Consider the following 14729-nt stretch of genomic DNA (forward strand, 5'->3'; position numbering starts at 1 on the left):
ACACTAACGCCATTCATAATACATATTAGCTCCCACTCACATTACAGTGTAGATCCAGGTTGAGTTCTGGATATATAAACGTCGTCTTAGAATTCTGGGGAGTTTGTGTGTCTTTCTTTTGCTGTTTGAAACGTGAACATTCTCTCCAACTCAACCTGGATTACACGATTCTCACACACCTCGCTTCTTTTTTCTTGTTTTTTTTTTTAGAATATAAGTAACAATTAGCGCCAATTATTCTTTGTCAACAGTAAGATACACCAGACGCGTAACGTGGAGTGGCACAACACTTTTTGTCTTGTAAACATAGAATATCGTCGAAAAATCAACTCCTGATTGGCCGCAGAGTTCATTACCTTACTAGTGACGTCACGGGACTTCGTTGGTTGGTCGAGTCAAGCTACCAATCAGCGAAAGAATTATTCTATCCCCTGACGTCACTAACCAGGTAGGTGTAACTACCTGACGGCCATCTTATATAAGATTTACAATTAGTACAGCCAACATTATCCTTTTATGTATTTTACACAACTCTGTAAATCATTGTGAAATATCAACAAGATACGTGACACACTGACAACAACCAAAATGCTTTACATCATCTGATAAAACCATTTTCTTATTTATCCTCAACGATTATAACACAACACTGACATTATACATCTACTTAACAATCATGACGTCACACTGCCTACAATATATCACAACCATAATGTTTTATAACTGTTGTTCACTACAGTTCTGTCTTGTAGCAGCGCTGGAGTAGTTCCTCCTCAGTCCTCGACTCACCGTGAAGCACCAGTCACTGTTCCGAGACAGTTCGTTCACTCGTTCACTCTGGCCAGACGCTGAGACAGAGGGGTCACTTGAGCACTGTTACTGCCAGGACCTCACGGGGTAATGGGGGGGGGGATGTTAGCCAAAAGGATTCAACAGGAGAACCGAGTCTCATACAAAGGGTTCAAGTGAGGGTTCGAAGACTGTTTCACTGTCCCGGACCTCTCAAGTGGGTTCGTCATAGGGTTCAACAGGGAAGAGGACCTGAATATTTCTCGTAAACGGTTCCAGAGCAAATTCCAAGACCATTATATTGCCCGGACCGATCTGTGGAGTGGTCTAAAGGTCCAGAAGAGTCGATTCTCCTGTAAATGGTTCCAGAAAGAGAGGTGGGGGGATCAAAGACTTTATCAATGTCTCGATCTCTCTTAAAAGGTTCAAGAGAAAAGCTGATTCTTTCACGAAGGTTTAGAGACAGTGAGAGACAGACCAAATACCGTTCTGGTCTCAGGGAAGAATGATCAGAAGGTTCAAGAGGGCTGTTCATTACCGCTGAAGCCAAGAGTTGAAGGTTCAGGGAGAGAGAGAGAGAGAGAAGGTTCATAAAGCAGAGTAACCCCCCCAACGTGGCCAGACGCAGTACATATATGTGGTATAGTCACATATTTTTAACGATAGTCCCATAGCTGATATAACGATATACCCTATTAATAATACATGTCTAAATTATACCGGGGGTCTTGTATAGTTTGCACACACACGCACACACACACACACACGCACACACACACACGCACACACACACATGCACACGCACACACACGCGCACACACGCACACACACGCACACACACGCACGCACACACACACACACGCACACACACGCACACACACACACACACACACACACACACACACGAGGTACGTCAAGTCAACAAACACATTTTCGCGTTCTTTTATGCCCCTTTTACCTCAAGATGTCAAAACAAAGCGACAACATGAATTTGCAAACTTGTAAACAATATATATATATATATATTAATACTTACTTAAAACTGATAAAATTCCTATGAAACTAAGTCTATGAGGGTAATTTATATATCTTCAGGGATAATATTTATATAACAAAAATATATATTAGTTTATATATCTGAATAATTATTAAAAAGATGAAGTTTGGTGAAATATAGTACACAAAATATAGATTATATAAAAATATAGAAATTAACACAATTCTTTTAAACTTATTAGAATTAGAGATAAATATATATTATTTTTATAAGAATTCTGGAACTATTTCTACACAACACAGTGACCGCGACTCAATGCAACCCGGAGATAAGTCTGACGATAAGTGGAAATAATTCTAGAAACACATAGGTAAAACTTTGGCGATACCTGGATAATTTTTGACAACTTGGAGATAATTTTGACGCAGCTCTGGATAAAGATTTTTTTATTTCCTTCCAAACTTTTCATAATCAATTTTTTTCACGTAATGGAATCCGTTACTTTATATATATCACACACACAAAAAACGAAATTAAATCTAAAGTAAGTTTATATTTCCCATTGTTTCTCCAAAATTATCAACAAATTATACTTTTCATTCCCTTTGTTAATTGATTTGTTTATTTTGACTGAAGACTAAGAAGAGACATGTATATTAAGAAACGAACTGCGAATTTATATTATGAAACTAAATTGGAATATTTATATATGCACATAATGGGATGTTAATGTAAACACAACATATTTATTACCAACTTATTACCTTAATAATAAACATTAGTACAGTCTAAGTCTGCTTATACACATTAACAGTCTATAAACATCGTCAGTCACTGTTAACATTGTCACTAATTAACATCGCCACAGTCTATAAACATCGTCAGCCTCTTGTAAACACACTATTATTAAAATCGCTAAATAAACATCAGAGACTACTCGTTAAACACTAGTGAAATATCTACAAATTTCTCCAAGATCTTTAGTAAACATCACAAACAGAGTCTCTAGTAAACATCACAAACAAACACTTCCAGAGCTCCTCATAAACATCGACAATCTCTGATTTTAAAGGTAATTCGACATATATTGTGGTAATTAATGTCTTGTCTCTTTGACTGGTAGTATGAAGGGGTGGGTTGAGAGGTGGGTTAGGGGTGGGGTGGGTTGGAAGGTGGGTTAGGGGGTGGGGTGGGTTGGAAGGTGGGTTAGAGGGTGGGGTGGGTTGGGAGGTGGGTTAGAGGGTGGGTGAGGGGGTAGGGGAGGGTTTAGGTGGGAGATATAGTTCTGTCCGTTTGTTTTTTCTCCGTCCGTCCATCTCTGTCAGGTCCGTCTATCCTCCCGTCCGTCCGTGTGTGTGTGTGTGTGTGTGTGTGTGTGTGTGTGTGTGTGTGTGTGTGTGTGTGTGTGTGTTTCTCTCTCTTGTTGTCTGACCTCGAGAACTTTTTGTAAATATTTTTTGTAGTTTGAGGCAAAGTAGTATTTTTTTTCCTAACCGTTCATCGATTTTCAAAGGTATTATATTTATTGTTGTTATTATTATTATTATTATTATTATTATTATTATTATTATTTTTATTATTTTTATTATTATTATTATTATTATTATTATTATTTTTATTATTATTATTATTATTATTTTCTAACGATATAATAAGTAACGGTAAATAGATGCTGTATATGTTACGAGGCAGATGATTGGTTTAGCCTACTAGATATCACCTCATTGGTTGTTTTATATAACGAGCCACCTCATTGGTTGTATTTCCGCTTCATTTGTTCTTTTGTAAAATTATAGCAATTAATTAATTAGAAAGGGCTTATATCTTTACTATGAGAGACTAGTGAGGTTGTACACTGTATATAAGACTGGTATCGTAATTACCGTTCCTTTAGTTTATAAGATTTAATATAATCTTCGTGTTGGGAAGTTCCTGATTGGTTACTGGTTGATGAGTAACAGCTGATTGGTTTGCTTATCGTAGCTGTGAGAAAACAAATGTAGGATAAAATTGAGTTAGAGAGAGAGAGAGAGAGAGAGAGAGAGAGAGAGAGAGAGAGAGAGAGAGAGAGAGAGAGTTGTAAGCTGGGTTAAGAGTTTTTCCCCGGCGTTCTACAAGGTGAGGTACCCAGTCCTCCCCTCATTATAAGTCTCGTGGTTGCAGAGGAAAAACTAATATGGTTAAATCTCATGTCGCCCCCTTATCATGTTTTCATTTAGGCGATGCTACACTACGTACGAAGCCAGTAGTCACCAAGCACTCCAGACAGGACAAATCGTTAACTAGAAAACACCTATCTAATTGCCTACAAAAATAACCAACATTCACAGACTACGCACACCTTCATCGCTTAAATGAAATTCTTGTTTTCTTTTATGTAGAGAGGGAAAGAAGAGGAGGAGGTGGAGAGATGTGAGAGCCACAGGGAGAGGAGGAATGTTTAGAGTGAGAGGGACAGGAAGCGAGTGAGGAGAGGAGATACATGAGGGGAAGGATAGGTACGGGTTGTACCCTGGAGAGAGAAAATAGAAGCATGAACAATTGCTCTCCTTGAGACAGTTGCAGCCAGAGTTAGGTGGTGGAGATGTTTACTGCCTGCGGGGTGGTAACGGAGCGTCTACCCCTCCTCCTCACCTCCCTCTCCCACTCACAAACCTTACTACTAATTTGTCCAGGTCTACTGCAGTCATTCATGGGAAATTAAATCCTGACTCCAATAGGTTTTAGGTACCTTGAGTATGACTTCAAAGCTGTCAAAGGGCAGTGGGAGTCAATACCTCTCGAGATCTCGAGAGATAGTGTTCTCTCTCTCTCTCTCACGGGTCTCGCAGGGTAGAGGTCTAGATTCCTTGTCTCTCTGGGTTTCAGAGAACATAATCAGTAGTAAATGAAGTTTTCAAATACGAGAAGTTCTCGTAAGTCTTCTTATAGAACAGAGTTCTCACTTTAGGCAGTTAGTAACATTGAGGTTAACGCGGTGGCTGCTGGACTGAGCGTCGAGGCGCGTGTTGGAGTCAAGGGACGCGAAAAGCCGGAGGAGAAGAACACTCCGACTTTTTCTACTTTTTTCACAGCTTCGTTTGGTCCTGCTTCTTCGGGGAGGTGATAGGAGGGGGAGAGATGATCTCACCAACGAGTCGTTTCTTGACCTTACCGTCGGCGGTGGTGGTGGTAGGGGCGGGGAGATCCTCATCGCTGTCAGAGCCGAGGGTGAGGGCAGGATTGACGCGGCCGTTCATCTCGTCGGTAGAGTTGTACTTGACGACAGTGTGACACGCCATGACACTCATCTCGCCCTCCTGCGGGTCTCCAACCTTTTGCACATCGTCTGGAATGTTGATGACACAGCGGAGGAAGTCATACTTGGGTGGGAGGTGTCCAGTCTCAAACACCCACCGTGTGAACATAGACAAGAAGACGAGGACGAGCCCAGAGAGGACCATGGCCACAGTTCGGAAGGGGAAGAGCTGCACTTGTTCTTCCTCGTCGTACCATGGATACCTGGCGGGGAGAGACGGAACACAGAGTAATTATATGATGAATGTGGGGTGCTCTCTCTCTCTCTCTCTCTCTCTCTCTCTCTCTCTCTCTCTCTCTCTCGTGGAAGGTGGCATACAAAAACAGACAGACAATGCCCATGTCCTCAGCAACCGTTTAAAAAAGCCACAGTGCTGTTTGTGGTATATTAGTCGTGACGGTGCCGTGTATTTTTCGTCGTCTATACAAAAAAAAATCTTCCTGGTCTAATATAAGTGACCCTAGAAGTCCTGATCTGACCCCATTAGATACACTAAGGTCGTTGTTTATGCTATTAGAATTTGTTATTAGGGGCTCTTATAGGAGGGACCCATCACAGTCAGTGCAACTTTTACTCCAGGATTTTTGCCGATCATCTACGTTATCTTAAACCTCGAGAATCTTTTTTTTTTTACATAAGATTTTTTTGAGTGACTTATTTCATGTAAGTATTTAAAACCCGGATATTTCCTCGATCTGCTACACATATTCAATCCTTCTTTCCTCCTAAGTCATTCCTCTCTTGACAGGAAACACAGAGAGAGAAATTGATCGTTCCTACGTCACAGGAAGTCAGAGAAGATCATATCAGTACTCACTTGATGAGAGCAGGGATGCCAATCATGGACTCCCCGCCCGTGAGTCGCACCAAGAGACCAATGATGTAGGCGCCCAGTGACCCGTATAAGTTACAGTGGTTGCGGAAGTGCACGACCATCAGCAGCTGCGGGAAGAGGATCACATACACCAGATCCGACGACAGGTACCTGAAGAAGAGAAAACGGGAATATGCAGCTATAGAAAATGGAGATTAGGGTAAAAAAAGTAAAAAAGAAAAGGAAAATGTAAATATCAAAGAAAAAATAGCAACAGGAATAAGAAAAAATGGGAAATTCGTCTTTAGAAAATAACACTTCAGTTCCACCGTATCCCTCCAAAACAAAGGGGATACAGGTTAAATAAAATTCCTTCAAAATAATATAACATAAAATAACTAAAACAAGACAGACAGATATAATACTGATAAAATAACTCCCGCGTGAGCCACCTTAGACCAACACGACACAACCGAGGAACAAATTGCTTTAAATTAGTGTTAAAAAGTCCAATACTAAACCTTCAATACGTAAGGAAGAACATGGTTGATACTGTACTCTAATACCTTCACTTATTTTGACCTCTAATGGTGATGGAACACTTAACCACGGACTATACAGTAGATGGAACTCTTAACCACGGACTATACAGTAGATGGAACACTTAACCACGGACTATACAGTAGATGGAACACTTAACCACGGACTATACAGTAGATGGAACACTTAACCACGGATTATACAGTAGATGGAACACTTAACCACGGATTATATAGATGGGTGATGGAACACTTACCACAGACCGTAGATTGAGGGGATGGTGAGGGCGAGTGTAGTGGCGAGTATCCCTACTATGAAGATGGCGAACCTCATCACCCATATCACCTCCGTCTCACTCGCCTGGATCAAGAGACAAGGGGGTAGTAGTGAGGTGCGGGGGAGGAGGAGGGGGGGAAGAGGGATTGAGTAGTGAGGTAAGGTGGGGGGGGAGGAGGAGGGAAGAGGGATTAGTGAGGAGGGAAGGTGGGGGGGAGGGGGGAGGAGGAGGGGGGGAAGAGGATTGAGTAGTAAGGTAAGGTGGGGGGAGGAGGAGGGGGAAAGAGGGATTGAAGAGTAAGGTAAGTGGTGAGGGGTGAGGGGGACTATGTCAATCAATGTCTTATTCAAAATCATTCACTAATTTATCCACATGGAAATAATATAATATATATATATACATATATATATATATATATATATAACACACACAACCTACCTACCCTAACCTAACCCACCCCACTGTCACCTCTCAAGTACTTACATTCTGCCTGAAGATGAGTTTCCAAATGTTCCGAGCAAACATTGAGGCAGCAGAGAGAACGGAGGAGTCGGCGGAGCTCATGACGGCGGCAGAGATGGCCCCCAGACCCACGAAGGAGACGAAGCTGGGCGTGAGGTGTTGAATGACCAGAGGAAGGACCATGGCTGTGTGGTTACTTGTGATGCAGGTGTCGGCAAATGGCTCGCACTCAAAGGTCGTCTCGTTCCAGGCTGTTAGGTGGAGGATGAGGAGGAGAGAAGAGAAGGGGAGGGGAGATGGAGGAAGAGGATGATGGAGGGGGAGGAAGGAAGAGGGAGGAGAGGAGGAGGAAGTGAAGGAGGAGAAGATGGAGAATAAGGGGCGAGAAGGGAGGGAAGAGGAAGAGAGGAGAATGGAAGAGGGAGGGAAGAGAGGAAGGAAGAAGGAAAGATGGAAATAAGGGCGAGAGGAGGAGGAAGAAGGAAGAGAGGGAAGGAAAGATGAGGAGGGGGGGATGAGAGGGGGATGGAGGAAGAAGAAGAGGGAGAAGAGGGAGGAAAGATGAAGGAGGGGGAGAAGGGAAGAGACGGTGTAAAGATGGAGGAGAATAAATGGAGTAGACGGAAGAAAGATGGAGGAAAGAAGAAAATTACGGATAGAGGAAGTGAGGAAGATGATAATTAGAAGGGGAGTAGAAGAAGGAGAGATAAGGAGAAAGAGAGGATGATTAAATGTAATTAATTAGTTACCAAGACATAAAACACTAAATTAATTAATAAGAGACATTAAATATTCAATAAAATAATAAAAAACTTTTCGATATACAGCATAATTTTATTCTTTATCATTATCACCAATTGAATCACCAATTAGTATAGTTAACAAGCACAGGCAGAACAGGAAATAAAAAAAGCCTGTTTTAGGGTTATACAGTAGACACCTGTTTTTCCCTCCTAAGACTAACGAGGTGACGTCAATAGTGGAAACTAACTTCAACGTCTTGGTCTGTATGTGTGTGTGTGTGTGTGTCTGTGTGTGTGTGTGCCCCACCTCAGGAAGAATCTTTTACACACCCGCTACCATCACCTTGTCTTGGGTCACCTCGCCACGCCCAGCCAAGTCACAATAGAGAGAAGAAAAACATCACACACACACACACACACACACACACACACACACACACACACACACACACACACACACACACACACGCCCTGAGGATATCTTCCAGGATTTGGGTGTTTTTTATATGGCGCTAATCATGACCTAACTAATGGATGTTTCTTGTACGTGAGGGATAGTGTGTTCAAGTGTCTGGATACATCTAATTAGAGGTGACCTGTGATTTGGAACGGCAGGTCGACTCATCAGATCTCCTTTCCTATCATCCTGTCCATCAGATTCACTCCTCATCATCGTGCTCATCAGGTCATTTATCCCGTCGATCTACCCATCAAATTCCCCTATCATTCTACTATCATTCTACCCATCATATCACCCATCATTCAGACAGTTAACTCCCCCATCATCCTACCCATCAGACCCCATCATTCAACCCATCAAATTCCCCCATCATCCCGTCCATCCCAAAGAGGTTCTGCCAAACTAGAAACTTACTAGTGACTTTAGCGATGGCGCCTATGATGACGGGAGGTACAGCCATAATGAGACAGCCGAAAGCCGCCACGTACGACAATATCTGAGCTTTGTGGCCTGACTTGCTGGATAACACACGCTGGAAGTATACCTGGAACAGAGAGAAGTGGGCTGGAATTATGCCTGGAACAGAGAGAAGTGGGCTGGAATTATGCCTGGAACGGAGAGAAGTGGGTTAGTATTATGTCTGGAACGGAGAGAAATGGGCTGGAAAACACCTGGAACAGAGAGGAGTAGACTGGAAATACACTCGGAACAGCCTTTGATCAGTAGCTCTAGAGGGGGAGTACATATGTAAACGAATGAGGACTCTTGATAAACATTTCTAGAAAAACATTTACAAAAAGTGAAACATATGTAAACAAATGAGGACTCTTGATAAACATTTCTAGAAAAACATTTACAAAAAGTGAAAATTCTTATAGAGAGAGAGAGATTGACTTTAGAAAATAAATCTACAGTAAGTCATAAAGCAATTTCAGAACTTTTTTACATCTGGCTAAAATACAGCAAGAATGAGAGGCCCGTTGAAAGACTTACTCTCATATCAAACGACCTCGAGACTAAAATACTTACCTGTTAGAGAACCACAAGACTCACCTGTGCTGGAAAACCACAATACTAAATGGTTCACATATCAAGGAACTATAAGGCTCACCTATTAGGGAACCACAAGATTCACCTGTGCTGGAGGACCACACCTGCCAATAGACTACAAGACTCACCTGCCAGGGGATGCCACCGAAGACGAGGAGGAGACAGTAGTCCATATAAAGTCCAATCTGATCAGTGGGCACCGAACCGATCCAGTCCTTCTCTAAAGACATGACGTCACCCACTGCAGGATGGTTCCAGGCGAAGGGAATACACAGCCACTGTATAGGGAGGAAGCCAGGTTAGGTTAGGTTAGGTTAGGTTAGGTTAGGTTAGGTTAGGTGGATGGGAAGCTTGTTCGGGGGATGATGTCTCGATACAGAAGCAAAAGGTTAGAAGGGATGGTGTTAGAGGCTGAAGTTGTGGTTAGAAAAGGGAGATAGAGAGAGACACTATATAGAGGAGGAGATGGTTAGGGGTAGGTGATAAAAGAGCCACTAGGGAGAGATGTTTTGTATTACAGAGAAATAGTTAAAAGAGGAGAAAACGAATGAACGAAAAATAAACAAGAGAAACACAACATAATTAACCCATTAAGAAGAAGAAGAGAAGAAAAAGAAGAGAAGAAGAAAAAGAAGAGAAGAAGAAAAAGAAGAAAACAAGAAAAGAAGAGAAGGAGAAAAAGAAGAGAAGAAGAAAAAGAAGAGAAGAAGAAAAAGAAGAGAAGAAGACAAAGAAGAGAAAAAGTAAAAGAAGAAAAGAAGAAAAAGAAGAGAAGAAGAAAAATAAGAGAAGAAGTAAAATAGAAGAAGAAATTAAAATCAGAACGAAAACTACTGAAGGAATAAGTATCACATCTCAAAGGGACTTCCCAAGAGAGTAAAAATAAAAGCAAAATGAGGAACCAGAGAAAGAGACGGAGAAAGGAAACGTATGAGACAGTAAGAGCCAAGTGACAGAAATTACAACCCTGTCTTACTGTCTGGAGGAAGGAGATGGAAAGCAATTGGTGAGAAAAGTGTTAACAATAAGGAAAAAGAAGGAACTGTTCCGTGGTGTTGTGTGATGTTGCGTGATGTTGCCCGGTGGTATTACGTGGTGTTGCGTGGTGTTCCATATAAGAGGAAAAAATCATATTAACATAGATTACAAGGTTAAAATAATGGTAAAATTAACACATTAACCAAAACATGAATAAATTTGAAATAAATCAGAATATTGTTGGATAAAAAAAATAATTAATAAGAAAATTAAATATAAAAAGTAAAAAAAAATCAAATAAAATCAGAAAAAGAGAGTAATACAAATTAACAATTATATGAAAATAATAATTGTAATTTTCAACTGTTAATTTTACTTAAGACAAATGATGTGAGTATTTGCAGTATTTTCAACAATTTTATGCAATGTTCCATTTTGATTTGTAACTTAGGATGAAATTTATTACGAGTATGAAATAGATCTAACATCAACATACAATATAAAATGTTTATTATCAACATGCACCGTAAACATTCCCATCAACATGCAACATAGACATTCCCATCAACATGCAACATAAACACGTAAAATATTAACTGAATGCAGCATAAACATTCACATCAACATGCAATATAAACTTGTAAAACATAAACTGAATGCAACATGCAACATTATCATTATATATCAAAATCCAAACCCAACATACAGAAACATGCAACACCAACATCAGATTTCAACACCAACATCAGATTTCAACACCAACATCAGAATGCAACACCAACATCAGAATGCAACACCAACATCAGAATGCAACACCAACATCAGAATGCAACACCAACATCAGAATGCAACACCAACATCAGAATACAACAGTAGTTATGTGGTATATTATTAAGGTATTATACGGTATACAAACTCAGTAATTCCCTTAGAAACGCAACACAACATAACGATCGTAAACAGTGACCTCAGTTATAAGGTCATTCGTCTATATATATGACCTTTAACCTTTTGAAGTACAGCGAGATAGATATAATAACCCCATTAATAAGATCACATAGTACTTGGCGTCATATTGAAGGGGTTAAGTCGTCGTCGTCGTACTCAAGGGGTTAAGTTGTTGTACTCAAGGGGTTAAGTTGTTGTACTCAAGGGGTTAAGTTGTTGTACTCAAGAGGTTAAGTTGTTGTACTCAAGAGGTTAAGTTGTCGTACTCAAGAGGTTAAGTTGTCGTACTCAAGGGGTTAAGTTGTTGTACTCAAGAGGTTAAGTTGTCGTACTCAAGAGGTTAAGTTGCCGTACTCAAGGGGTTAAGTTGTCGTACTCAAGGGGTTAAGTTGTTGTACTCAAGAGGTTAAGTTGTTGTACTCAAATCACCGAACAGACGACCAGATATAATGTTTACTCACAATTAACCTGCGTGCGTGTGTGTGTGTTTGCGAGTGGGTGTGTGTGTGTGTGTGTGCGTGTGTGTGTGTTAAGATGAAGAGTCTAAAGTTAAGCTGACATTGGCATTTGAGTTCATAAACACAGATCCCAAAATATTACCTAAGAACCTTTGAAACTTTAAGTCTAAGTCCACAACAAATTAGGAACGGAGTAATGATATGAAACACTAACTCAAACAACCTTTCTGAGAGCTAAGAAATATGACCACGTTTATGTAAATACGAAACTATTATTCTCACGTTAACCAGGAACCACAACACACACGTAAAGTACATATAAAGTGTTATAATCCACCACTAATCACTATAACCACCAACATTATATTAAAAAAAAAACAAGAAGGTTATATCAATTTAATAACTGTTGACAAATGAAGTTAATATCCGTATATAAACAAACACTTTTTTTCACATGGACTAGGATCCATTACACAGAAAACGTCATAAAATATATATCAGTGGTAAATATCATATAACTCATAAAACCACAGTCATTATCATCTAAATAAACAGGAAATTAGTAATATATAATGATTTTGTTGTCGAATAGAGTCATAATGGACGATATCACAAGGGTTCTCTTTTTTTTCACGTTGAATCAGAACCACAAAAAACAGTGAGGGAAAAATTCACATCCACTGGGGACCGCTTCCATTAACACTTGTCTAAAATGGCGGGTGGGATTAGTTGACTTATATTATTTAGGGTGACCGCTGTGGTTGAGTGAGTGACCGTTGTGGTGAAATGGGTGACCGCTGGATGTCCTCTCGTGAGTTACTGATCTATTTTGAGACAGTGACCGGTAAGTGACAGAATGTGTGCCACACTTCTGGTCAATACTTACACCTCCCACTCCCCTCCCCCCTCGCCCCTCGCCCACACACACACACACACACACGCACGCTCTCACACCCACGCACACCCCCCCCACGTACACACATTAATAAATGTCAAAACACACACACACACACACACACACACAATATCGTACATCAACTCAAATTATTAAATATCAACTCAAATCATCAAATATCAACTAAGGTATTAAATCATCGTACTCAAGGGTGTTAATAAGTCAATACTGAGCGAGAAGCCACTTATAGCTTACCACCAACGTAACGTGGAAAATTGTGGCTCTGTCTGTCCACTAACGTAAGGCCCTGTCCACTAACGCAAAGTTCGGTCCACTAACGTAAAACTCTGTCCACTATCGTAAAATTTATTCTGGCACTAACGTAAGCCTTAACCAGTAACGTAGTGATCGGGAGAACGCTTCAGCAATAGCCAAGACGTGTCGACAGGACGCTAAGCAATCAACCCCACAAATTGTCGTCGACGGAAATCATGGTGCGATTTCTCAACCATGTGACCCGGAAAATCGATTCATTCCACGCGTATAAATATATCAGGGTTGTACAATCTATAACTGGTGCGGGGAGAAGGATGAGGGAGAAGGATGAGGGAGAGGGAGGAGAGAAAGAGTGTGTAATGGGAGGAGGGAGAGTGAAGAGAAGGATAGGGCAGGAAAGGGAAGACGGATAGGGAAGGAAAGCAGGGGAAGGGGAATAGGGCAAGGGGAGGAGGGGAGAGCGGGAGGGTATGGGAGGAAGGCAGGGAAAGGGTAGAAGGGAAGGGGAAGGAGAGAAGAGAAGGGCAGGGAAAGGGTAGAAGGGAAGGGGAAGGAGAGAGAAGAGAAGGGCAGGGAAAAGGGTAGAAGGAAGGGAAGAAGAGAAGAGAAGGGCAGGAGAGAAGAGGGGTAGAAGGAAAGGGAAGAGAAAAGAGAAGGGCAGGAGAAGGGTAGAAGGGTAGGGAAGGAGAGAAGAGAAGGCAGGGAGAAAGAGAAGGGCAAGGGAAGAATAGAAGACCATGAGAAGGGAAGGGGGGGGGGGAGGAGAAAGAAACTAGCTGGTCACATCAACTATTTACAACATAGTGAAGAAATGTTGAATAAATCATGAAATTATTATTGGTCGTCTGATCGATATTATTCCACAAAATATCGCTCACTCCTGGAACCCTCCCTGAACGATAAACAGCATTGAATTTTTTTTTCTTCATCAATATTCATAAACATTTTTCACTTCCTAACTCACTTCACGTTAATATATTCACTTCTATACCTTATCTAAACTATCGACGACAAACACACATACACTACATTATAATATTTATTTATTTTTTTGGTGTTAGAAAGTAAAAAGATGAATTAATAATCCGTGGAATTTAGCGAGTTAAGCGAGATGGTAAAGGTGAGTTGAGCAAAAGTGTCAATGTTAGCTTCAGGTACACTAAACGTCCGCTTACATCAGTCAATAATCACCAACTTTACCTGGAGAACGAAATAAGATAGACAGACAGACAGGCAGACAGACAGACAGGGAGAGGGTGAGGGGGAGAGAGAGACAGAGAGGGAGAGAGAGAGAGAGAGAGAGAGAATCAGACGAACATGTAAACAAGAGGGTGGTAAAAAATATCAGTTCATTAGGGTTAGGAGGAAAAGTTTTTGACTGACTCATAATAATTTGCTCTGAAAAATAACCTCTTCAGAAACCATTTAGAGTTACGGTAAAACACCTTTGGGTTATTAAAATTCTATAATGAGCGAAAACTTTTAGAATATGTTGCTGTTATTGATGAGACTGTCTTTTGTTTCGTGGTGTTATTGATTTGACTGTCTTTTGTTTCGTGGTGTTATAGATTTGACTGTCTTTTGTTTCGTGGTGTTATTGATGAGACTGTCTTTTGTTTCGTGGTGTTATTGATTTGACTGTCTTTTGTTTCGTGGTGTTATTGATGAGACTGTCTTTTGTTTCGTGCTGTTATTGATGAGACTGTCTTTTGTTTAGCGGTATTATTGATTTGACTGTCTTTTG

At 40.7% G+C, this 14729-nt stretch overlaps 1 protein-coding gene across 1 annotated transcript in view; it reads right to left on the reverse strand.

Annotated features, from left to right (window-relative positions):
- Nucleotides 1-1635: 1635 nt before the first annotated feature.
- The window catches only part of LOC121855709 (high-affinity choline transporter 1-like), a 70247-nt gene continuing 57153 nt past the window's right edge, over nt 1636-14729 (reverse strand). Inside the window, 6 exon segments of the mRNA XM_042350799.1 lie at nt 1636-5287; nt 5902-6069; nt 6695-6798; nt 7199-7428; nt 8795-8924; nt 9559-9708. Of these exon segments, the coding sequence (XP_042206733.1) occupies nt 4855-5287; nt 5902-6069; nt 6695-6798; nt 7199-7428; nt 8795-8924; nt 9559-9708 (1215 nt within the window). The 3' untranslated portion in view covers nt 1636-4854.

This window comes from Homarus americanus, unplaced genomic scaffold (assembly GCF_018991925.1).
Source record: "Homarus americanus isolate GMGI-L3 unplaced genomic scaffold, GMGI_Hamer_2.0 scaffold19179, whole genome shotgun sequence".
NCBI lineage: Eukaryota > Metazoa > Arthropoda > Malacostraca > Decapoda > Nephropidae > Homarus > Homarus americanus.